The 26,553-nt window shown below is 44.6% G+C and overlaps 1 protein-coding gene across 1 annotated transcript in view; it reads right to left on the bottom strand.

Annotated features, from left to right (window-relative positions):
• Window positions 1-26,553, bottom strand: part of EMSY (EMSY transcriptional repressor, BRCA2 interacting) — a 1,287,433-nt gene that overhangs the window by 266,809 nt on the left and 994,071 nt on the right. Inside the window, exon 15 of the mRNA XM_044072832.1 lies at window positions 13,983-14,165. Coding sequence (XP_043928767.1) covers window positions 13,983-14,165 — 183 coding nt within the window. The remainder of the gene's footprint in view (window positions 1-13,982; window positions 14,166-26,553) is intronic.

The raw sequence follows: 26,553 nt of genomic DNA, 5'->3' as shown, positions 1-26,553 counted from the left end.
TAAGAGAACATGTCAGAATTGAAACAGAAAGCTCACGGCTCTAACAAAGTTATCTGTGCAGGTATCACTTGGAGCCATGGGCACCAAATCTGATAACTGGAGAACGAGATACTAGCAACTGAGTCATTGCATCCTAATCTGTATCCAGTGGTAGGGGAGGTGCAGGGAGGACCCTCATCTGGACTTGTGTTCTCAAATTTTCACATCATTCTGTTGATAGATGCTTCCATACGACTTCTCTATGATTGAAAGTACCTGAGAAAGATGCTATGGAGGGTGGCCTGGAAGACCACTGAATCGACCTTTGCTGGAGAATAATGCCAAGGACTGGTCAGAGCCAAAGCAAATCTGAATGCAGGTGAGATGAGGGTGATCAGACTTGAATCCACTGGATCTAACTGTCAGAGCATTTTTGTAGCTGGACCCAAGGATCTCATTCTAGCCTTTTCTTCTGCTTCTCTTCTTCCTTTGCCTGGTCAATGGAGCAGGGAGGAAACCCTTGAAGACTAATTTGCTCCTGCAATCAGTAAAAGCCATGGCCCCAAACAGGCACAGGACTTGCACTCTGTGTCAAGATTATCTATCCCTAAGAAATAGATGCACAAGGCATGTGGGTCTTAGGCTATGGGGAGTGGATCTTGTGCCTGCATACGGTGTAATTTAAGTCAGTAGTGTTGTCACTCACAGTTTAATGCCAAAATGCCACACTGAAGAAAAAAACACTCAAAAGTCACAAACACTTCAAAAAGCTAACTTTCTAAAGATAGAAAACATGATATATACATCTATACTCATATACAAAGACATACAGGTTTACTATCAAAATGCAGAAGTACAGTTAGGCGAACACGGGAATGCCAAATATGTGCTGGCTGATTTCCGCACTGCCAAACTGCAATTCTACGAATGTCCTTTAGCGGATGCCACTATGCATTCGCTCATATGAGGTCAAAGTTACAAACAGAGATTGCAGTACAGTGCAGATTGGGAAATGTACTCTCTTCCTCACTGCAATGCGATCTTGGAGTTGGAATATATAACTTGCAGGGAGTGTGGGGGGTGCAGGGGGGCTTGCCCCCCCGGCAAAAAATGTGGATTAAAGTGATGTGCACTATTGAAATGCATATGTTCGTACTGCTGGGAAGCAGGCAGGCAAGTGTCAGCAGGTAATGTTTGGAAATGCTGAAGCCGTCAGTTTGAAATTGATGTGTTTTCGACATGTGTACCTAATCAGTATTCAGGAAATCAGAATTTATTTCAGTGTGTGTACTAAATGTGTTTTGATGTTCGAGATTTCGACAGTAAACCATAAGCGTGCACGTGTGTGTGTTTACAATCAAAACTTGGAAACTGCATCGGTCGACTGGCATGTGGTTGACTTGCAGTTTTCAAGTCGGCAGAATATCAAACCAAAATCAATCAACTAGACTACAGCAAACGGGTAGTGTAGTTCGAGCATTTGGGTTTGACATTGTGCAGGGAGGTCACAGTTCAGTGAGGAACAGGGAATTAGCCCATTCCTCACGGTAGTGCAATCTCAGAGTTGGCATATTTAATGTGCAGGTGTGGGGGGGGGGCTGTGCCCTCCACATGGGGGGTGCAGGGTAGCATAAGCCCCCCTGCAAAATAGTACAATTAACATACCATTGACTGTAGTGTGTAACGGTAAGTTTATGTACATAGCATGGGTGAGTGACGTCACCTACTGCTATGTCAAACTCATCAAACCAGGGATTTCAGTTGTCATTTCTGACGTTCTGCCTTTTAGACATTTCAGAATTCAAGATTTCACATCAACGTTGTGAGCATTCGACCGACCCATTTTCCAGATTATAATAAACTATATATATATATATATATATATATATATATATTTATATATTATACATATATTTACATACATTTATTGATTTTAGAGGGAGAAAGGGCAGAAACTCCCAGAAACACACTAACTGCACACAACCATCAGCCTAATAAAAGATATTGGAAAAGCGACATCTAAAAGGTAAAACATCAAAAACTACTCACTAAAAGTTGTATGAAAGCTTCAGAAAGCACTTCTCCAACCACTGATGAGCCCACAGATCACGTCCAAACACAAAGTGGCAAAAGAGACCCGAAGTATTGAAGGGACAGGAGGGTATTATGGGTAAGGGAAGAACCTGAGCCCTGGGTCCAAGAACTTGCAAAAGGTGCCACATTGGATACAGTCAAATATGATAATCCATCTGCTGAGATGGATGAAAAAGACATCAGATACAGTATTTTGTTAGACAACTTTAGACAGAAGTGCAGATATCAGAAAAAGAAAATATGTTAGATATATTATGAAATATAATAGGAGAAGCAGATATTTTTCATTAGAGAGAGGTAATAATTTGAAAGAGAAACTATGTTATACCAATTTATGTACTAAAAGAAGTGAGAAACAAATAAATACATTGGGCATGTTCTCTTGTTATAAATGCCACAATTACACTACATTGAATACAGAAATGTTATTTAAACACCCTGTTAATAGTTTGAAATATAATTCCAGTTGTTCTGGACACATGCACAAAATAACCAAGCTTCTGAATAAGAAAAATAAATAGAAAACAAACAATTGTCGAAAAGTTATCAGATACCTATAGAAGTGTCACAATAAATGCATTAAGTATATTAGAAACTGATGGTGAAAAAGTAGTTATATACTCACCACAACGTTCCATCTGAGTAGGTAACTTCATTTGTCAGCAACCTGTGGGTATCGGATCCGACCTCGGATCTGAGCCGGCAGCTTTCCAAGCTAAAATTCTGAGCTCTCAGCTCCTCCCCGTTACCCATAATACCCTGCTACCTCCCTCCAGTCCTCAGATCGAGTTTGCCATATTATCTACCAACAACAGTCAAACATACTCGAAAGAGAAATGCTAACCTGATGCGTGACAGAAGGAAAAACATTCCGTCATGAAAATGACCACGAAACAGGCTAGGGGGAAGGAGGGGGGGTCGGTTGCTGACAAATGAAGTTACCTACTCAGATGGAACATTATGGTGAGTACATAACATCTTTATCTGAAGTAGTTAACTTCATTTGATCAGCAACCTGTGGGACAGAGTCCCCAGCTACCAAAAACCTGGGAGGTCCTCAAGGAAGGATATTTTGGAGCACTGCGGTGCCAAAGGCTGCCCTATCTCTGGATATCAGATCCAGCTTGTAATGAGAAATGAGAAGAGGCCCAAGTAGCCACTGAGCAGATGTCATTTAAGGGAACCCTTGACCAAAATGCTGCAGAGGTAACCATAGAACGAGTAGAGTGAGCATGAACCCTCAAGGGTTCTGGCCGACCGGAAGCTGTATACGCGTGTAAGATGCAGTGGGATATCCATCTAGCTAAGGTAACTTTCATAATAGGCTTGCCTAAGGACAGCTTAGCGAAGGACATGAAAAGCTGCTCCGATCTGCGAGAAGCAGCTGCCCTGTGTAAATAAAATCGCAATTGTCTATGCACATCCAACAAGTGCAGTCTGTATTCCCCTTTGTTCTGAAAGTTGGGGAAGAAAACAGGCAAACTGATGGTTTGATTGATATTGATCTCGGAGGCTACCTTAGGCAAGAATGATGGATTAGTCCTGAGAGATGCTCTGTCCTTTTGGAAGACCAGGTATGGGGGTTTTGTACAAAGAGCTTGAAGTTCAGATACTCTTCTAGCTGAAGTAATTGCAACCAGAAAGGCAGTTTTCCAAGATAAGAATTTTAAATCGATGGAAGCTGCAGGTTCAAAGGGCGGACCAATTAGCGCCTGAAGAACTAAGGTTAAGTCCCATGGGGAACCACATTCTTGACCAGAGGTCTTAACAGGAAGGTGCCTTTCAAAAAGGTCTTGCATATCTTAGCAGAAGCTAAGGTACCAAGGGTGCCCCAATGTGGAAATGAGAAATCGCAGCCATCTGAACCTTAACAGTAGAAGCACTGGCCCCTTGGTGAAAAATTTGGGACAGAAATTCAAGAACTGTTGGAATGGGAGCTGTAAAAGGGTCCAAATCCCTATGTTTGGCCCAGATGGAAAAATGCTTCCATTTACTCTTGTAGATCTTCCTGGTAGAAGGTTTATGTGCCGCTACCAGAATAGATTTTACGGAAGATGAGATGCCGGGAGTCCTAGCCATTAGTGGAACTGGATCAACCAAGCTGTGAGCCTGAGGTCGTCCAGGTTTGGAGTTTGCAATCCCGAAGGATGAGAGATCAGATCCGGAATGGGATCTAAGACCCAAGGAGGAGCTATGACGTGAGACCGCAGGTAGAGGAACCAGATCTGGCGAGGCCAGAATGGGGATATGAGGATTATTTTGCTCCCCAACCAATGAGCTTTCTGCAGAAATTTTGTCATTAGTGGAAGAGGAGGATAAGCATAAAGAAGACCAGGTGGCCAAGCATGAACCAGAGCGTCTCTGGGACTCTCCCCCCAGTGTGGGAATTAGAGCGAAAAACTTGCTGCATTTTGCATTTGAAGGAGACGCGAAGAGATCGCAGCAAGGCTGACCCCATCTGTTTCGCTACTAAGGGGTTTAGAGACCACTCATATGGTGTGAGGATAGAACAACTCAGCTTGTCTGCTAGGATGTTGGACAGACCCCGAATGCGCGTTGCTATCAGGAAGTGGTTGGTGGCAATCGCCCATTCCCAAACTCTCATAGCCTCTTGACAAAGAGGGTAAGACCTGGTTCCTCCCTGTTTGTTGATGTACCAGACTACCGCCATGTTGTCTGTCTGAATTGCAATAGTCCCCGGAGGAAGAAGGTCTTGAAGGGCTTGCAACGCTAAAAGCACCGCCCTCATCTCCACAACACTGATATGCAGAACGGTCTCTACAGGTGTCCACGTGCCTTGGACGGTTCTGCCCATGCAATGCCCACCCCCACCTGAGGCAAGAAGTGTCCGTAGTCAGCGTGGTTTGGGGTTGAGGCATTACGAACGGTCTCCCTTCTCGGAGCTCTCAGGAATGGAGTTACCAAAGAAGGGAGTTTCTGCAAACCCTGCATAGGGGAATCGGTGAATCCAATGGGTGAAGGAGGAGGGACCATTGGACCTGAAGGGTCCATTGAAGGACGCTCATGTGTAATAGAGCAAGAGGTGAAAGGCTGATGGCTGCCGCCATGGATCCTAGGGCTCTCAGGACTAATTCTGCAGGTGGGGCTGGGGACTGTAGAAGCGCTATTACGTGGAGTGATAAGGTGCGTAACCTGTCCGTTGTCAGAAAGGCCCTGGACTGAAGCGTGTTTATCCGGACTCCTATGAAATTCAGAACATGAACAGGAAGAAGACACTACTTCCTGAAATTTATGGTAATGTCTAGATGATGGGCCAAGAGTAAAGAATAATTCCTGGCAGAACAGAGTAGATGCCTGGTGGGGGCGGTGAGGAGCCAGTCATCTAGGTATGGGAAGACCTGAATTCCCTGAAGTCTCAGGTGGGCTGCCACAACTGCCATGACCTTGGTGAACACCCTGGGGGCTGTGGTGAGGCCGAACGGAACAACCCTGAACTGATAATGACTGGCCCCTAGCCGAAAGCGGAGAAACCTTCTGGATCGTCTGTCCATGAGAATGTGGTATTACGCATTCTTGAGGTCTATGGAGCACATCCAGTCGTTCTCCTGCAGGAGGGGGAGAATAGATTGCAGAGTGACCATCCGGAATTTCTCTTTGGCAATGAACAGGTTCAAAGTAGACAAGTCAAGAATTGGCCTTAAGCCCCCCGTCTTTTTTGGCACCAAAAAGAACCTGGAGTAATTGCCCAACCTGGACTGCTCTGGGGCTGGATGGCCCTTTTTTCTAGTAACTTCTGTATTTCTGAAGCTGCAGCCTCCCTCTGATTGGGAGGAAAGTACAGTTTTGTACCTACCATAAATGTAGATGTTCGAGTGCTAATACAGCTGCAGTCATAACAGATGGGTTTTCCTGCCGTCAGGCGGGTCCTCGGTCGGCCGAATTCCAAAGTCTAGGTCCGGCGTCGGTTGTCGTCGCTTCTTCCCTGACGTCAGTGCGACAGGGGTATAAAAGAACCAGCCAACGCCATTTTCTTCAGATTTTCTTGCCCCAGATGTCAGGTGCCCCCAGAAGGAAGGCAATACATAAATTTATGTAATAATGCAATGCAATATAATAAAAAAAACAGTAGTTGCAAGCAAATACACCATAAATGAATACCCCATTCAGGTTGTATGAGGAGGTGTTAGCAAATAGGCCTGTCCCAAGAGGGGAAGGAGGGAGGGAAACCTGGACTGCAGCTGTATTAGCACTCGAACATCTACATTTATGGTAGGTACAAAACTGTACTATGTTCATCGTGCATACAGCTGCAGTCATAACAGATGGGTAGAATCCCAAAGCTAAAAAAAGGGGTGGTAGGCACTAGGTGGAACTAGGAGGAGCCAGGATGCCCTGCAAGACTGCAGTGGCAAAGCCTGCTCTAGTTTTGGAGTATAATGGTAGGTGATAGTGCTTGGAGAAGGTATGCACAGAACTCCAAGTGGCTGCTTCCAAAATATCTTTGGTAGGAACCCCTCTGAGGAAAGCTGCAGAGGTAGCTGTGGCCCTTGTGGAGTGAGATCTGATGCCTGTAGGTACAGTTTTACCATGAAAAGAGTAACAAAAACGTATGCAGTGGGCTATCCATTTTGACATTGTCTGTTTGGAAATTGGCTTCCCTTGAGCTCCTGTAGCATAGGACACAAAGAGTTGCTCTGATTTTCTGAAAGGCTTTGTTCTGTCCAAATAATAACGCAGCTGTCTGTGGATGTCCAAGGAATGTAGTAGTCTCTCCCCTTTGTTTTGAGGATTAGGGTAAAAAGGTAGGTAAGTGGATAGCCTGATTCAAAGCTACCCTGGATACCACCTTTGGCATAAAGGACGGGTTGGTTTCAAGGAAACTCTGTCCTGATGGAAAATGATGAAAGGCTGCACAGCCATGAGGGCTTGTAGTTCCGATACCCTGTAAGCTGAGGTGATAGCCAGAAGGAAGGCTGTTTTCCAGGACAAATATTGCAATTCTGTTGAGGCAGCTGGCTCAAAAGGAGGCAAGGTCAGTTTTTCTAGAATGAAATTGAGGTCCCAAGCAGGTACTGGTCGTTTCCTTGGGGGTTTTATATTCTTAGCCCCTCTGATTAACTGTCTTAAGAGGGGTGAGAGAATAAAGGAGGATCAGTGTTGTATTCTGCAGAAATGGCTGAGGCATGGATTTTGATGGAGGAGAATGAAAGTCCACTGCTTAGCATCTCAGCTAGATACTGTAATATTTGAGGTAAATTCAGTATTCCAGGATTCTGGTCCTTTTTCTCATTTCAGGCACAAAACCGTTTCCATTTTGTGGAGTAAGCTTTTCTAGTAGAAGGCCTTCTGGCCTCCAAAATGACATCCTGCACCTCCTTGGAGAGTAGGGTCTGTTGTGAAGTTAAGGAATCTTCCATGCGGCCAGATTGAGTGTTTTCAGCTGACTGTGAAGAGTTTTGAAGCTGTGCTGAGTCAGAGGCATTAGAGGTAGGGTCCATGGTGGGGAATGCGTCAGGCTCCTCAGGAGTGGGTACCAGTGTTGTCTTGGCCAGTCTGGAGCAATGTGAATCATCTTTGGTCTGTCTGCCCTAGTTTTTAATAGAACTTTGGGCAGCAGAGGAAGAGGTGGAAAGGCATAAACTGTCATTGTTGTCCAACTGAAAGAGAGTGCGTCCACTCTCCAGGCCTGTGGATGAAAAGTCCTTGAGCAGAATTTTGCCAATTGGTGATTTTTGTGGGAGGCAAAGAAATCTATGTCTGGCCTTCCCCATGCTTGAATTATCTCTGTAAAAACTTGAGGATGCAACTTCCATTCGTGTGGATCTGTCATATTTCTGCTTAGGTTGTCTGCCAGCGTGTTTTCCTTGCCTGGCAAGTACTGTGCTTGAAGTTCGATTTGTAATTCCAGAGCCATGTTCCAAAGAGACATGGCCAGCCTGCATAGGGGCTATGAATGGGTTTCTCCCTGTTTGTTTATGTACCACATTACTGTGGTGTTGTCTGTCCTTATCAATAGTTGACCTGGATGCAGAAGGTCTTTGAAAGCTATAATAGCATTTATTACTGCTAGCATTTCCTTTTGATTGATGTGTAGGTGCTTTTCTTTTTGGGACCATTTGCCCTGAATGCACCGATCTGTCATGTGCACCCCCCAGGCGTAGTCCGAGGCGTCTGTTGTGATGACTTGATTTGCTTGAGGCTTGCAGAATGGGAGACCTGTGTTTCTTTGGCATGCTTGAGCCCACCACAGAAATTCCTTTTGAAGACATGGAATCAGTGGTATTATTGTTTCCAAACTGTGGCTGTGTTGAGACCATAGGTTTTTCAGGTACCATTGAAGTTTCCTCATATGCAGCTTTGCACATGGGATTAGTAGGATGCAAAATGCCATGAATCCCAGAGCCTGCAGGATTTTCCTTGCAGTCAGCCTGGTGAAATTTGCTAGTTTTCTGAAGTATTGAGTTAGTTGCCCCTGTTTCTCTGGCGTGAGGTAGGCCATCTGGGTGTGTGTGTCCAAGTTGGCACCCAGGAAAATTATTGTTTGAGAGGGTATTAGCCTTGATTTCTTTTTGTTGACTGTGTATCCCAGAGAATTCAACAACATTATTACAAAAGCCAGATGTTTCAGAAGTATGTGCTTGCTGTCCGCTTGGATCAGGCAGTCGTCCAAATATGGGTATATTTGTATCCCTTGAAGTCTGCAGTAGGCAATTACTGATGCCAGGCATTTCGTGAATACTCTGGGCAGTAGATAAGCCAAAGGGCAATGCAGAGAATTGATAATGGGTTGAACCTGCAAGAAATCTGAGGTATCTTCTGCAATCTTGTCTGATTGGGACATGCAGGTATGCCTCCTTGAGGTCCAATGTTACCAGCCAAGACTCCTTGCCCAGCATGGGAAGAAGCTGCTGTAATGTGAGCATCTTGAATTTTGGCACAAGTAAAAATGTGTTTAGGATGGATAGGTCCAAAATAGGTCTCCAATCTTTTCCCTTCCTTGGTACCAGGAATAGTCTGGAGTAAAAACCTTGACCTTGTTCTTGTGTAGGTACCTCCTGAATAGCTTTCATGTCCATGAGATCTGAAATTTGTTTTTGTGCCTCTGCCCTTTGATTGTGTGGCAGGTTTGGCATGCCTCTCATTTTTGGAAGGGTCTGAAAATGGAATCTGCAGCCTCTGTTTATAATGTCCAGCATCCATTTGTCTTTTGTGACAATATGCCAATTTTTCGAAAATAATGCCAGTTTTCCGCCTAAAGGTACTGCCATTTGAGCCTTGCTTGGCATGCAAAGGGGAAAGTCATTGGGTCTGCTTTCTGAATGGCTGTGAACTATCCTCACCACCTCTTTGTGCAGGAGCTTGCCATTGTCTGCCTCTAAACGATCCTTGAGATTGCCCTCTGCCCCTCGGGCGCCTGTATCTACCTCTTTGGGGTCTGTCCGTGGCTGGAAAGGACCAATTTTTGGAAGGCCAATTTCTACTGAAACGTGGAGGTTGTACCTGTAAGAAATCTTTCACTGTTTGCAGGAGGGCTCCCATTTGCACCTGGGCCTGCAGGAATCGACGCATCATCCGGTCCATATCTGCGTTGGACAGACTCCTGGTAGACCTGGAAGAAGTCGTCGAGGCAGGACGGGAAGGCCGCCTAGACAACCTCGAAGGTGACCGGGACTCCTCCTCCGGCTCCGGGGAGAAGCGTGGAGAATGGAGCCGAGAGGGGGAAGACCTGGAAACCGTCACAGGGGAACAAGTCAATTTAGCTGGCGGCACCGAAGGAACTGATTCGGCCTGCCGCTTATGGCTCTTGTGTCTATCCCTCTCCTTCTCTTTATGTCTCTTCTCTTTACTGGAAGAGTCCCCCTCTCCCTGGGAAGCAGCGGGAGGTTGAGTCCCAGCCAGGGGAGGGGGAGCTGAAGGCTGGACAGCCACAGCCACGACTGGCGCCACTGAGGGAGAGGAGGAGGAAGAAGAATCCGGGTGCAAGAGTCCCGCCAGGATTAGCTTGTTTCTCTTGTCCCTCAGAGCCCGGGGGTTAAACGCTGCACAAATCTGGCAGCCCGATGTTAAGTGGGCTACTCCCAGGCAAAGAACGCACTGAGTGTGGCCATCCGCTGGGGACAGCTTATGACCACACTCAGCACATTTTGAAAAAATGGCCTTAGGGTCCTCGGCCAGCACACACAAGCACACGCCCTGACACTCAGTAAGGGGAAGGGAAAAATACTAATTTACCACAAAGTATAACAAAAACTCAGTTTAACTAAACTATGGGCTTACTATACATACACACACGCACACAAACACACACACACACACACACACACCGAAAAACACTATTTATCTAAGAAAATACTCCTAAATTCCTCTCACCTAAAACGCTAAGAGCTTGTCCCTAATGCTTCAGAAGCCGCCGCAAATGTGATCTGGGGGCTGGAGGTAGGTAGCAGGGTATTATGGGTAAGGGGGGAGGAGCTTAGAGCTCGGATCTTTAGCTTGGAAAGCTGCCGGCTCGGATCCGAGGTCAGATCCGATACCCACAGGTTGCTGATCAAATGAAGTTAACTACTTCAGATCATGCCTTCCTATTCAGATGCACAAAAGATCTACTCAAGTTTAAGGGGTGGGGATATTATACTGGAAAATTAATTTGCAGAATACAGGTGGATAACTTGTCCATTTGCAGATGCTAAACTGAAGTTTCATGACTGCACTTTTTAGTGTCACTACTACACTACATTTCATGCAGCCGTTCCTCCCATCTCTTGCCTGACAATCTTCCACAGCAAAAAGCATTTCTTCACCCTTGCTATGAATATTCTGGGTAATGCAACCCCCCACCCCACACACAGATGCGTGACCCACACACACACACACAGACATGTGTGCACCTGCACACACATACGCACGTACAGTTACCAGGTGGTTTACCAGAAATTCTTCTATTTGCCAAGGTCTTACCAAATTCTTCCCAAACTTGGACCTCTGCTTTGGTGACTACTACAACTGTTGCCTTCCTTGCTCTTTAGTATCGAGCAATCAAATGTGGGGGCACCTGGTGCCCTGCGCTGGTCACTAGGTTACCAGCATGACAAGCATGATCCACCTTTCATTCACTCTAAACGCTTTCCCTCCTCAACTGCAGAGATTTTGAACGCACACCAATTCACATTCCACATATCCAACTTACCCCCAAATTAAGGGGGAACTCTTGTGGGTGGGAGCCGAAATCAACCTGTAAACAAGTAATTCAATCCCACAAAAAAAAAAAATGTAAGCATCATTTACAGACACTATGAGCGGACAAGGTAATCTGCTGTGGTGACCCTTAACCAGGAAAAGCCGAAAGAGACAGAATTTACTGAGGAAAAATCAATGCTGGAGGATATCTGCAGTAGCATAGTAAACTTCAGAACCAGCCAACCAAGCCAGCAGAGAATGAAAAAGCAACACAAGTTTGTTTAGCTACAACTAGGTGTGGCCCGCTGTGTGTGTGTGTGTGTGTGTGTGTGTGTGTGTGTGTGTGTGTGTGTGTTTGTGTGCAAACAAGAAAGAGAAATATGACCAGCAACAGGATTAAAGCAGAAAAGAAATTCCAATTATGGGAACAGAAAGTCAGCTTGTGACCTAGATGAATGACGACATGGCGCCCCTGTGCCATGGAGGCTGGCTACAGTGTACACAACGTTTTAGAAAGTGCTGCGACAATCTCCTTTGCAAATATCTCACAGCTCACTACCATGAAAGGAGGGTGTATAAATAAGATTTGCTTGAGAAGAAGAATTTGCAACAATAAGGGGTACGTCTAGGGGGACGTTCGACTGCACTATAAAAGTACCAAGGATCTTCTTAGGGCAGTTAATTGTGGGTGGAAATTACCTCTGTTTCATTCCGTACCACTGAAGGTGCTTTCTGAGAGGAGAACATTGGGCACTATTACTTTTATAAAATGGCTTTTTTCAACATCTGGAAATAGGTCCAATAAACACAGCATGGATGGACAGGGTTAGTACAGACTTGTCAATTTGACTGAGAGGGCTTGCTTAAGAAATTTTGCAGCTTGCGTTGACACCTTTTTCTTCTTCCTTAACTGAACCCGGGGCACTGAACAGGCAGCAGTATGCTCTTTTCTCAAACAAATCATATGAAGTGTGTCTAATGGTGGATTAAACTGCCCTGCTGCAGGCGCACTTCTTTAACAGTGGTCTTGGCTATGTGAATCAACATAGCTAATGGCTTAGTTAGGAAAATAAGCAGCAGGTACTGAAAAGAAAAACGCTACAGAAACAGTAACATCAGTAAGAAAACAGAAAAATTAGAAAAGGAGCATTCATTCAAACAAATCTTGAGCAGCAGAAAACTCCATAAATACTTCCAAATCTTTTACAATCTAAAGAAAAAGGTAGTCTGAGACCATTTTTGTGATTAACTGCTAGCATGGCAGGGAAGAAATTAAGAATGAGAGAAAGGGAACATACGACTCGGGCATGACTGAATGGGGGGGGGGGGTTCCTGATTGCATGTGGAAGTTTTAACCTGTAAGTAATCCTAACACTTGTGGCAAACAGACCTACTGGTTACTAGAGAGGGATTTCTCCTTATCAGATCTTAATTTCTGTGAAGACAGTAACAAGATATAGATCGTAAGGGCAACTCTAATCACCTCAGAAAACTAGGACAAGGTTGCAGTATGCATTGTAAAAAACAAAACAAAAAAAAAAACAAAAAAACAAAAAAAAAAAAAACAGATAAAATCACTGAAAAAGCTGAAACCAACACTTATATCGGTTGGCATAATCCAATCTTCTCCCAGCCCTAAAAGGAACACACACAAACATGTGTTGTACATACAGAAATAAATAATCAGAAGTCAAAGTATCATTCTCTGGGAAGACACAGCCGGACTCTTTCCATATACACGGCACCACAGAGCTTTACTAAAAAGATGCATTCTGTGAGTAAATATGATGCAAGATAAAACACTAACCTAAAGCCCAACACGAACTTGATGCAGGAGTTTAAGTGAAAAGCATAACATGGATACTAAAACAGCCAAACTTTGCATTTCATTTGTGCAAGGTGTTGGACTGTCCTGAACTACATGAAGGGTTGTATAACACCAGTGTGATGTGCAGTATACAACAGTATCCTATCTGGAAACCAGCACTTATATGCTGTACTGTCCTCACCGCCTCTACGATCTCAATGTGATTCAGTGACAGCATTACTGCTGCTTCAGGCAAGCAAATAAGTAACTGATGGATTACTAGCCTATAATGAGTCAGATTTCACAGTCATAACAGAAATGGAGGTGGTACTAATACTATCCATCTTCTGATGAATCATTTGGTTTAGTTAGTTTTTACTTAACCTTTATTGACCAAGTCAGTGCCACTAGACTAGTAGCCTCTTTTCACGGGAGACCTGAGGTGGTATTTATACTAACACTGGAAATTTGGCTAGGGCATCGGGGAGCTTCTCCTATTCTTTGACAGCTGCCATGCAATATTTTACATCCACCTGAGCTACCACCAACTCAAGAAGACAGTGCCTCAGTTTAACATCTCACCTGAAGGATGTGATACCCTAGTCCCAACCCAACAATAATAGAGATAATTTGTTGCAATGGTACCTTTTTTAAACTCCCAAGTTACAAGCCTTACAAACCCACAACACTGCTACCATATACAAGGCCTTCTACTGAGCAAACAGGAAAATGAAAACTCTCTAAAAAAATAAAGACTGATGATATCAAAGGATAGCTTACTATGTTTAATCTGGATACATTAACTTTTCATATTTACAGTTCTTTGGAAAAATAGGAAGAACTTGCCATGTTTTGCCCAAATTTCATCACAAAGTTACCTTTGTCTACAACATTCTGCACTCCACAGCACTGTACACTAAAATTTACACAAGTAAAAGAATGAATCTGAAGAAAAACAATATACCTGCACTGTAAGCTCCTAGCTGTCTACCTGTACTGATGTACTCAGTGACCATATCTGGTTCAACTAGGGTTATTGAAGTGCCTTCCGATGACTGCCGTTTCTCCTGGGCCATTTGAATAGGAACTGCCATCTGGCTCAGGTCAATAGTAGGCTGCCGGAGTTTTGAGTCTCCCTTCTCTTTAACTGTCAAAAAAAAGAATCTTAAGTTACAGTATGAAGCTAATAAACAGTACTATGAGTGACATAAAAAAATAAGAAGTTATGTACTCTCCATAACATTCCATGTGAGTTGTTCATCTCGCCTTCATTCTTGACTGATGGGTTTGGAGCCGATCCATCGGCTTCGGTACAGCCATATGCAAAGCTCGAGGTCTTCCAGTAGCTCGAGGCCAAGCCCCTATCCCATGATGCACTGCGAATTACCTCAGATCTTATTTGCTGCATGTACTACAACATATAAATTAGCTATGCCCCTGTGGAAAGGAAGAAGACATTGAGCAACCAGGATGAGACCAACATCTAGGTCAGCTATCAGCCAGGAGGGAGGGGCGTAAGAATGAAGGCGAGATGAACAACTCACATGGAATGTTATGGTGAGTACATAACTTCTTAATGTGAAGTTGTTCAACCTCGCCGTTCATTCTTGACTGATGGGTAGCGTCCCTAGCGCCATCAATCTCGGGTGGCTCATGGGAGTACATTCTTCAGGACCGTAGACCCAAATGAAGTCCTGTCCCTAGAGACCTTATCAACTTTGTAATGAGTGATAAAGGTATGAGGTTTTGACCAAGTGGCTGCTGCACAAATGTTATCAAGGGGCAATTTGGCTTGGAACGCAGAGGATGTAGAAACTGCTCTGGTTGAGTGAGCTTTAATCTTGTGTTGCAAAGGAACATTAGCAGCTGAACAGACAAAGGTGATACAATCAGATAACCATTTATAGAGAGCTGTTTTAACCACTGGTCTACCTTTTCTGGATTTAGAGAATAAAACAGAGAGCTGATCTGACTTCCTGATATCTTTTGTTCTATCCAAATAAAATCAGAGCTGTCTGTGAACATCAAGTTTGTACTGCATATATTCCTACTTGTTGGAATGATTAGGGAAGAAAACCAGTAACCCGATAACTTGGTTGATACTGGTTTCTGAACAAACTTTGGGCAAAAAAGATGGATTTGTTTTAAGTGATACTCTGTCAGTAAGAAAAATCAAATGAGAGCTGATCGATAAAGCCCAAAGCTCTGACACTCTGCGGGCAGAAGTAATAGCTACCAGAAAAATGGTTTTCCACGACAAATATTTTAGGTCACAAAATGACGCTGGTTCAAACGGGGGAAAGATTATATGTGACAGCATAAAATTTAGGTTCCATGGGGAATAGGGAGTTTTCACAGGTGGCCTCATATGAAACGTCCCCTTGAGAAAGGCACTGGATAACTTGTGGGACATATTTAACCCATCAATCTCAAGATTAAGATTAGATATAGCAGCCAACTGGACCCGAACTGTTGCTCCTGCCACTCCTTTGTTAAAAATAATAGTCAAGAATTCTAGTATGGATGTCAAGGGAGCTAGGTAATGATCAATATTATGCTTAGAGGCCCATATGGAAAATCTCTTCCACTTACTAAGATACAAAAGAATCTGTTTTGTCTCACTAGAAAAATTATAAAGCCTGGCTATGAGGGGAACTGGAGCAGCCAAGCTGTCAGCTTCAATGACTGCAGAGAGGGATGAAGGTCCCCCGAAGAATGTGTCAGAAGGTCTGGAACTGAGTCCAAAATCCAGGGATCCTCCAAGAGATGATGTTGAAGGAATGGGAACCAAATCTGCCGAGGCCAATGAGGGGCTATAAGGGTGATGGTAGTTTCCAAGGATTTTGCTTTCTGTAGAACTTTGGGTATTAATGGGATTGGTGGAAATGCATAGAGGAGACCCAGGGGCCAAGCGTGTAGGAGTGCATTCCTCAGGGCTTCTCCCGGAGGGAGAATCAGGGCAAAGTAGCTTCTGCATTTTTGTGTTGATGTGACTGAAAAAGGTCGCAGCAAGGCTGGCCCCATTTGCAGAAAAATTTGTCCGCAATCTCTTTCTTGAGGGACCACTTGTGTGGCAACAAGATTGCCCTGCTCAGCTTGACTGCTATCACATTGGATATCCCCCGGATGTGCACTGCCAACAGAAAGCGCTGGGAGGAAACAGCCCACTGCCAAACTCTGAGGGCTTCTCGGCAAAGGGGGTAAGATCTGGCTCCCCCTTGCTTGTTCAAGTGCCAGACCACTGACATATCAGCTGTTTGAATCGCAATCGTTCCTACAGGAACAGAGTCCTGGAAGTACTGCAACGCCAAAAGTACTGCTCTCATCGCCAGAACATTGATATGCAAGTGTGACTCCTGATCGGTTCATGTGCTGTGGGCAGTCTTTCCCTGAAAATGCCCCCATCAGGGAAGCGGCTATGGTTACAATGGCTACTGGAGGGGGTAGAACAAAGGGGCGTCCTACAGTGATATGAAGAGACGTCAACCACCACTAGAGATCTTTCTTGCAAGAGCTCATGATCAATATTGTGTAGTCCATGGGCAGTTCCTGGTAAGACCATTGAGTGAACAACAACCATTGAAGGATCCGCATATACATTCTTGCTAATGGTATGGCTAGGATTGCTGCACCCATTATACCCAATACTTTCAGAACTTCTGCAGCTGTTGCTCTGTCTTTTGATACCAATGTTCTGACATGCTGGCGCAGAAGAAAACCTCTTTCGATTGGTAACCTTAGAGTGGTGGTTGAGGTGACCAGCTCTGCCCCGATAAAAACGATATGCTGCGATAGCAACAAGGCAGACATTTCTGAGTTGACTAATACCTAAATGATTGCAGAGTGACAGAGTGTACTCCTTTGCCTGAATAAGTTGATGCCTGGTGGTGGTGGTAAGGAGCCAATCGTCTAGGTACGGAAACACCTGGAATCCTAGAAGCCTCAGATGAGCCGTGACCACCGCCATGCATTTGGTGAACACTCTGGGGGCTGTAGTGAGACCAAAGGGCAGGGCTCAAAACTGAAAATGATTGGCTCCCAGACAGAAACACAGGTGATCTCTGGATGGCCTGGTCATCTTTATGTGGTAGTACGCATCCTTGAGATCTATCGAGCACATCCAATTGTCTTTCCCTAAAAAAGAAAGAATAGACTGAAGCGTGACCATCTAAAACTTCTTTCTTTACATATTGGTTGAGTCTGCTGAGGTCCAAAATAGGTCTCCAGTCCCCTGTTTTCTTCGGAACCAAAAAGAATCTTGAGTAAAGCTCAGGATCCTGTATGATCTGCTGGGGCTGGCTGGATGACTTTTTTTGTAGTAACTTTCGGACCTCTATAGTTGCTTGTTCCCTGTAACTGGGTGGAACGTCCAGGATTCTCCTTTTGGACGGGGGGGGGGGTGGCGATTGGTATGAAGTACCCTCTGGAAATGATACTTTGTACCTAGCTGTCTTTTATTTCTTGCCAGGCATTTGGGTACAAAGATAAGTGACCCCTGACTGCCTCCAGAGCAGGACAGTCAGGCCTCCTTTCAGGAGCACTGATAGGGTTGCCCAGAGAAGTGACCTCTGTCACCCTGATGTTGTGGACCCCCCCTGCTGCGAAGGCGGCATCTTCCACTATTACCCCCTCCTCTGCCCCTGGAGGTGGGGGGTTCACCACATGTGTCCTGAAAGGCTCCTTGGGCTTTCCGGAACCACATTTTTCCTCCCCTTTGACCTTTGGGATAAGGTTGGGTAGGGGTGGAAAAACAGACTCCGATGGCAGACAAGAGTCTTTCCCTCCTGTTCACACCTGGTCAAGGTTTCCTTCACTTTAGGCCCAGACAAGGATGAGCCATCAAAGGGGGTGTTAACGAAGGGATGAATTGAAGGGCTCCACGAAGGAACACAAGCGCATCCAGGAATGTCTTCTAAGAGCGACTCCTGTACCCGCTGCTCTACTCTTTCCATCAGCTGCATAGGATATGAGACGCATGGATGAGTTGACAATAGAATTTAAGGTAGAAAGCTGGGCCGCAACTTTGTCAGAAGCACCTGCAGCTACCGTACTCTGAAGAGCATCTCCCAGCTCTTTAAGGAGATCTCTCTGCAACCTAGTAAAAAAGGTTAAGTAGTTCAGTGAATGGAGAGTAAAAGTCACTGAATTGAAAATGCATTTCCCATATCTATCCAGAATCCTAGACTATTAGGAGGATGGATGGATAGACGAGGAAGCTTCAGACATTTCCTTTTTGGTGGCCGCCGCCACCACCATGGCATCAACTGGGACTCTTTTGGATAAGAAAGTTTTGTCTGGCGGGGCAGAAATAACTTACTAGGCCTCCTACGGACAGGCTCCATGGACTCTGGTGACTCCCATACCTTTCGTGAAACCAACTGCATGAGCTCATCGAAGGGCGGAGACACCCATGAGGTGGAGGGTTGAGACCCGAAAGCCTTCAGGAGAACTGACTCATCCTCAGTAGGGCTTTTGGACTGCCAGTCACCCCTCTGCCTAAGGATCTCAAGTATCTCAGCAAAGGAGATATCCTCAGAGGGGGACCGTGGGGACCCTTCTGACTCACCCAAGTCAGTGTCAGATGTTAAAGACTCCTGTGGGGAGTCCAAGTGTCTCCTCTTGCACAATCTCTTCCTGAGGACCTCCTCAGTGGGGAACCTCTGGGGAGGTCTCGGAAGAGTAGGGGGCACCCTGTGGGGCTACCTGAGGCTCTGGGTCTCTACGCTTAGCATGGACGATGGAAGCAGAAGCAGACAAAGGTGCTTTGGGTAATGAGGAAGCAAGACCTGAAGTCGAGGATGTCTTTGGAGACAGAGCTCTCCCCATGGCTTCAAAGGCACCACGGCTCTGATAGGAAGGAGTCGATGGATCCGAGGGAACCTTCAAGCCCTCCCACACCGAGGCAGCGGACTCCGAGCCCTAGGTAGGAGCCGAGCTCATCTGAGCTGAAACCCAGAGAAGAAGTGTCAGCACCAACAAGTCGGTGCGACTTCCCTCCCCGGATCTGACTGAAGAGTGTCAGCTCCTAGAGTCCCCGGTCAGTGCCAAGGACACTGGAGCAGGTCTCTGCTCCAAAGGCCCCATGATCAGCAGGTCTGCTTCTTCTGGTTCAGAAGGGCCGATATGGCTCAGAGGAGGAGTAGCCAAAGCAGGAGTAGTGGTCTTCAGCTCCGAAGCCACTTGGGTCAGAGCCAACAGCAATTTAGCAAGGCCTGGTGCCTGAAAAGCTTCCGTACCAATCGATCCATATCCAAATCTGAAAGGCTGACATATTATCTAGATGAATGCAGTGATGGTGCCGACTGGAGCAATGGTGACTGAGGCACTTCGGATACCGGCTCCAAGGCTGTGAGCCAGCTCCGAAAAGAAGGGACAGTCGGCTCCAAAGTCTGTGGAGCCGATGTTGCCGAGTCATCAGACTTTTTTGAATGTTTCAAGTGCCTGGAGTCCTTAGAGGACTTGCTGGCCACATCCTGGTCACTCAAAGCCTCTTGAAAGGGGTGTTTAAAGCATACCCCTGTCCATTAACTTCCTTTTCCTCTCAAACAACTCTTGTGAAGAAAAAGAATGGCAGATAGCACAAAACTCTTGCAAGTGGACAGCCCCTAAACAATACATACAGGGAACATGTCCATCAGTCACTGACATTTTCTGGTTGCAGTCCGGGCATTTTTTAAAACCCAACTTGGGATGTTTATCCTTATCCGCCATAACTACTTTAATGCACAAATCAGATCATATTAAAGCTACTAGGCTCTAAACACACACAAACGAGCCTGAGCTAAAGAATATAAAGATTCTAACCAACTAGAAAAAGCTATATAGCCACTAGAATATTTAAACACGCTGTCTACAGAAACTAAGGCCAAAACACACAAGGCCAACTACTTAAACACACACAGAGAGAAAACTATGCCAAAATACATGAGGCCAAAATTTTAAAGATTAAATAACACATGGGAAGGGGAGCTTTAAGGAAGCTATAAAAGCTAACTACCTATCTAACTTATTTATGAAAAGTTTAGTAAAGATTATTTAACCAACTGCTAAATAAAAATGTTTTTTAAATTGTACTGGCCCGAGCTTGCACTGGAACCTACGATCTGATGCCGCTGCAAACTAGATCTAAGGTAATTCCCAGTGCATCATGGGATAGGGGCTTGGCCTTGAGCTACTGGAAGACCTCGAGCTTTGCATATGGCCGTACCGGCTCCGAACCAATCAGTCAAGAATGAATGGCGAGATTGAACAACTTCACATAAATGCGTTCTGAAATGACATTATCTGTTGCTCTACATCTGTGTGTGTGTGTGTACACACACATATATATTACATGTATGTGTGTGTGCACCTGTGTATCCATCTATCTATACATCTATTTATATCTATACACACACACACACACATATATATATATATATATATATATATATATATATATATATATATATATATATATATACACACACACACACACACACATACATACATACACACACAGTGGATATAAAAAGTGTACACACCTCTGTTAATGCCATTTTTTGTGATATAAAAAAATGAGAACACAATAAATAATTTCAAAACTTTTCCCACCTTTAATATGATCTATAACCTGTACAATTCAATTGAAAAACAAATATGTTAGGTGAAAAAAACAAAAAATAAATAAATAAAAAACGTATAATAAGCTGGTTGCATAAAGTACAGTTGTGTACACTTACCATAAATGTAGATGTTCGAGTGTATTCACTGTTGCAGTCATCACACTTGGGTCATCTGCCTGCAGGTAGCCCTCAGTCGGCCTGAATACCAGAGACTTAGTATTGCTGCGTCGGATGCTGTCACTCCAGGTCTGACGTCAGGTCATCAGGGGGTATAAAAACAGGCAGCCGACGCCATTACATCAGTTTTTCTTGCCCCAAATGTCAGGAGCCCCCCCAAATAGGGAGCTAAGTTATGGTGGGAAACATACCACCAGTAAAAATTAAATACCAATACCCCTGAGCGGGTGACGAATAGCTATAGAGAGGGGAAGAGAGAGAAAAAACAGGGGGTTGTAGGTAGGGAAACCAGGACTGCAACAGTGAATACACTCGAACATAAGTGTACACAACTGTACTATGTTCTTCGTGTTTCACTGTTGTAGTCATCACACTTGGTTAGATCCCCAAAGCTGAAGAAGGGTGGAGGCAGTCAAGAAGAGTTAGGGCTGGCTAGTATGCCTTGCAGGACTGCAGCTGCAAAACCTGCCCTGGATTTGGAAAAGATAAGCAGCTGCCAATGCTTTGTGAATGTGTGTACAGAACTCCAGGTAGCAGCTTCCAGGATGTCCCTGGTAGGGACTCCCCTGAGAAATGCTGTAGATGTAGAAGTTGCCCTAGTGGAATGTGTTCTGACCCTTGAGGGGTTGGTTTCCCATGGTGCTTGTAGAAGAAATGGATGCAGTGTGCTATCCATTTGGAATTGGTTTGCTTTGCAATGGCCTTTCCCTCTGCCCCTGTTGCAAAGCTGACTAGTAACTGGTCAGATTTCCTGAAGGCCTTAGTCCCATCAAGGTAGAATCTGAGCTGGCTGTGTATGTCCAAGGAGTGCAGGATCCTTTCCCCTTTACTTTGAGGATTAGGGAAGAAAGTTGTCAAATGGATGGATTGATTGAGAGCCACACTGGACACCACTTTAGGCATAAAGGAAGGGTTAGTCCTGAGGGAAACCCTGTCAGCATGGAAAATAGAAACCCTGTCAGCATGGAAAATAATGAAGGGTTCCACAGCCATAAGTGCTTGTAGCTCAGACACTCTTCTAGCTGAAGTGATGGAAAACGGACTTGCTTCTGGCCAAGAGAGGAATTTTAACTCTGCTGACACAGCAGATTTAAAGGGGGGGGGGTGAGCTTTTCCAGTACAAAGTTAAGGTCCCAAGCAGGGGTGGGTGCTCTCCTTGGTGTCTTTAAGTTGTTTGCTCCTCTCAGGAACTGTTTGATAAGAGGGTGCGAGAAGAGAGGTGGCTCAGTGTTGTAATGAGCCGAAATGGCTGACGCATGAATCTTAATGGAGGAGAAGGACAGGCCTTTGTGGAGTAGATCTGCTAAGTAATCCAGGATTAGAGGCAGGGAGGGCAGAGTTGTGTCCTCTCCTGTAGAAAGAATCCAGAAGCAGAACCTTTTTCCACTTATCTGCATAGGATTTCCTTGTACTGGGGTCTTCTGGCTTCAAGAATGACGTCCAGCACCTGCTTGCTTAGGGTTGTTGAGGGAGAATTCAAGGAATAAGCCAGGCTGCAAGATTTACGGTTTGCAGATGCGGATGCAAAATCTGTCCTCCCTGCTGATAGAACAGGGTCGGGTTCTGGTGTAAGTGCCAGGGTGGTACCAATGACAGGCTGCACAAGAGTGGGTACCAATGCTGGGATGGCCAGTCCGGGGCAATCAGAATTGTCCTTGGTCTGTCCTGTCTTATCTTGAGTAATACTCTTGAGAGAAGGGGCAGAGTGGGAAAGGCATACATTGAGAGATTTATGCAGTGAAAAGATAGGGCATCCACTTTCCAGGCCCTGCTGCGAGGGCTCCTGGTGCAGAATTTGCTGAGCTGGTGATTGCAGGGGGTAGGCAAATAGATCCACCTCTAGGGTCTCCCATTTCTGAATCAGAGGGTTGAAGGTGCTGGGCTCTAATTGCCACTCGTGTGGGTCGAGGAGATTTCTACTTAAGTCGTCTGCCAGTGAATTTTGTTTGCCTGGCAGGAACTGAGTTTGCAGATGGACTTGCATGTTCAAGGCAGTGTTCCACAGGGCCACGGCTAGCCTGCAGAGTGGGTAAGAGTGGGTTCCTCCCTGCTTGCTGATGTACCACATAACTGTGGTGTTGTCTGTTTTTATTAGCAGGTATCCTGGTGAGAATAGGGATCTGAAAGCTGTCAGAGCATGCTGCCCAGCTAGCATCTCTTTTTGGTTGATGTGCAGATGAATTTGACTTGGGCTCCAGTGGCCCTGAATGCACTTGCCATCCATGTGTGCTCCCCAGGCATAGTCTGATGCGTCTGTGGTTAGGGTCTGGGCGTGTGGGATTGAGTAAAGGGCAGCCCCTTGTTGTGGTTGCACGTAGCTGCCCACCAAAGAAACTCTGTCCTTAGACTGGGTATAATATGAATGACAATTTCCAGGTCCTGAGAATGTTGGCACCAAAGACTTTTTAAGTACCACTGAAGTTTCCTCATATGCAGTCTGGCATATGGAATTAGTAGCATGCATGAGGCCATGACCCTAGGGCCTGCAGGAGTTTCCTTGCGGATAGCTGGGTTCTGGTGGCCATTTGAGTAAAATAGTCGGTCAGGTAGGCTTATTTTTCTGAAGTGAGGAATGCCATCTGGGATGCTGTGTCCAAGCTTGTTCCCAGGAATACAATCTTTTGACTGGGGACTGGTTTTGATTTCTTTTTGTTGGTGCACCCCAGGGATGTTAGAAGGTTTTTTACAAATGTCAGGTGCTGCAACAGCAATTCCTGACTGTCCGCCTGAATCAGGCAATCATCCAAGTACGGGTAAAGTTGGATATTTCTCTGCCTGTAGTAAGCAATGGCTGGAGCCAGGCATTTTGTAAATAGTCTGGGAGCAGTGGATAAACCAAAGGGAAGTGCAGATAACTGATAATGCATTGATCTGGCCCTGAAATGTAGAGATTTCCTGCATGACTCACTTCTAGGGATGTGCAGATAAGCTTCTTTTAAGTCTAGGGTGACTAACCAGATTTCTTTGAATAGCATAGGTAGAAGCTGCTGCAGGGTGAGCATTTTGAATTTTGGTACCACCAGGAAGGTGTTGAGAACTGAAAGATCTAGGATTGGGTGCCAAGAGCCCTCTTTTCTGGGTACCAGGAAAAGTCTGGAATAGAATCCTTGACCTATCTGTTCCACCGGAACAGGTTGAATTGCCCTGATAGCGAGCAGGGATAGAAATTGGTTTTGTGCCTCTGCCCACTGGTTTGGAGGAAGGTCTGGGAATCCTTTTGGAATTGGCAGAGAGTGGAAGTAAACTTTGTACCCCTGGGATACAATGTTGAGGACCCATCGGTCTTTAGTGATGGACATTCAGTTTTCTACACTAAGGGTGAGTTTTCCTCCTAGGGGCACAAGTAGTTAGGCAGAGGTGGGGAGTAGAGTAGAGAAGTCATTATGAATTCTTTCCATAAGGGGGTGGATTAGCAATCCCTGCTTTGGAGGTGGAGGCACTCCATTGCTTAGATCTCTGCATACCCTGAGAGTGTGGTCTGGGGGATCTGTTTCCCCTGGGTCTAGTTTGAGGTGGCCTTAAGAGGGTTGGAAAGGACCAATGCTTCGAGGGGCATTGCCTACTGGATCTAGGATGCTATACTTGTAAGAATTCTTGGTCTGTCTGCAAAGATTTAGCTTTTTCTTTCATCTTTTTAAGAACCTCTTCTGCTTTGGTGCCAAAAAGATTGTTCTTGTTCAAAGGAGCGTCTAATAACTTTGATTTGACATGGTCTGGCAAGGTCTGCTCCTTAAGCCAAGAATGCCTTCTCAGTACAGAACCAGTGACTGCTTCCCTGCAAGATGTTTCTAGGGCATCAAAGCCACACTGCAATGTATTTATTTATTTATTTATTTTTATTTTACATTTGTTGGCTGGGCTAGTCTAGCTGGATACATGTCCATTTTCAGTAGAGAGGCCCAGAGTATGTTCAGTAGTAAAATTACAAAAAAAAAAGATTACAATTAAAAAAATGACTAAATTCAAAAATACAAAAGAAAGAAAGAGATAAGAGAGAATCAAAACAATTTTTTCAGATAATAATAGTCTGTGCAAGGCTGTGCAAGGTTAAACATACAATTGAGTACAAGGACACTCAGAATTCTGAAGTAATGATTACTAGGTCTGAGAAAGAGAGAGCAGAAGGAGGCAATAATCACAAGGGCTAGAATAAGGTTAGATTCTATTGATTAAAGCTGTAGACAGGGACAATGAAATTTCAGATGTTCTTTGAGATGTTTCTTGAACAGTGGTGTGGAAGATTGTTCCAGATTTTACCCACAATGTTAGTAAAAGCAGTCCCAGCTTGTTTGATTTAATATTGAGATTAATAGCTTATTTGCTGAGCTAAGTGTTGCAAGATTTCTATATGGGGAGATCAGGTTAGAGAGGATTGGGGTATTGTTTGATGAAGAATATTATGTGAGATAGTTGCTTATACAGTAGATGGTTAGATTGTGTTTTGATAGATTGATGTATATGGCGGAAGCATAGAATAGAGTAGAAGTTAGGTGAGTCTGGGCAATGGAGGTTTTAGCTAGTGGTGTGAGGAAGGGTTTGATTCTATACAGGGAGCCTAGTTTTTTATTGACAGTCTGTATAGTATTGTTGATATGTTCGTCGGAGCCGAGGCTATTATCTATGGTTATGCCCAGTAGACATGTAGTAGTGTCAGGGGAAATAGTAGTTCCATTGTTAGAGAAAATTGTGAAGTGGAGCTCTGGGTGACTTTTGAGTGGGGGCAAAAAGTAATAATTTTGTTTTTTTAGGGTTGAGGAGGAGTGTAGATGGGTGAACCAATTTTTTCATGGTGTTAAAAAAACTGCTTGGTAGGGTGAAGAGAGAGAGATTGATGATTTAGCAGTACATTAAAGTAGAATCATCAGCGTATTGTATGCATGTGGCTTGAGGAACAACAGTATTTAGATCATTAATAAAGATGGAAAATAGAAGAGGGCCGAGGATAGAGCCTTGAGGGACTCCAATGTTAACAGGGAAGGGTGTGGAGAGATGATTGTCCCAGAGCACTGCTTGTTGTCTATTTTTTAGATAGGATGTAAACCAAAGTATTGCTTGTGGGTCAAGAGAGCTTTTAGGACATTGATTAGTAAGTCATGGTTAACCATATCAAAGGCTTTCGATAGGTCAATGAATAGTGCAGAAGATAGAGAGTTATTATTTCGATTCTTGCTAATACAGTCAGTAAAAGATAGAAGGGCGGTAGTTGTACTATGAAAGGGCCTGAAGTCGTGCTGACAGTTGGTAAATAAGTTATTGAGGAGCAGATGTTGGAGTAGTTGATGAATACATTTTTCCATTATTTTGGCTAATGGATTATATAGACTTTCCATATGGATGGGATGTAACCTTCTATGATTGTTCGGTTTATAAGGATGGATATGGGATATGCTATGACTTTGGAAGCTATTTGAAGGTATTCTGCTGGCAGGTGGTCGGCAGAAGGGGTGCAAGGTTTGAGTTTTTGAAGGAGTTTGCAGATAAAGATGTTGTACGGTTGGAGGCACTAAACTGTTTGTGTTTTGTAAAGTGCTGGGGGAAATGGGAGATATTGTGTTTGCAAGAGTTTGTATAGTTTCTGTGAAGTAATTATTAAAGGCATCAGCTATTTGCAATGGGTTATTATGGGGAACTGAAGATGGGGCTGGAGTTTTGGTATGTCCTGGATGGAGAAGTTTATTAATGCCTGACCAAAACTTTTTAGGGTTATTTGGGTGTGATTGTTGAAGGTGGAGATAGTAGTTTTTCTTGTCTAAG

Source organism: Protopterus annectens, chromosome 5.part1 (assembly GCF_019279795.1).
Source record: "Protopterus annectens isolate FY-2018-M chromosome 5.part1, PAN1.0, whole genome shotgun sequence".
NCBI classification, from domain to species: domain Eukaryota; kingdom Metazoa; phylum Chordata; order Ceratodontiformes; family Protopteridae; genus Protopterus; species Protopterus annectens.
Note: the sequence above shows the minus strand (reverse complement) of the source record. Positions and strands in the feature narration are given on the sequence as shown.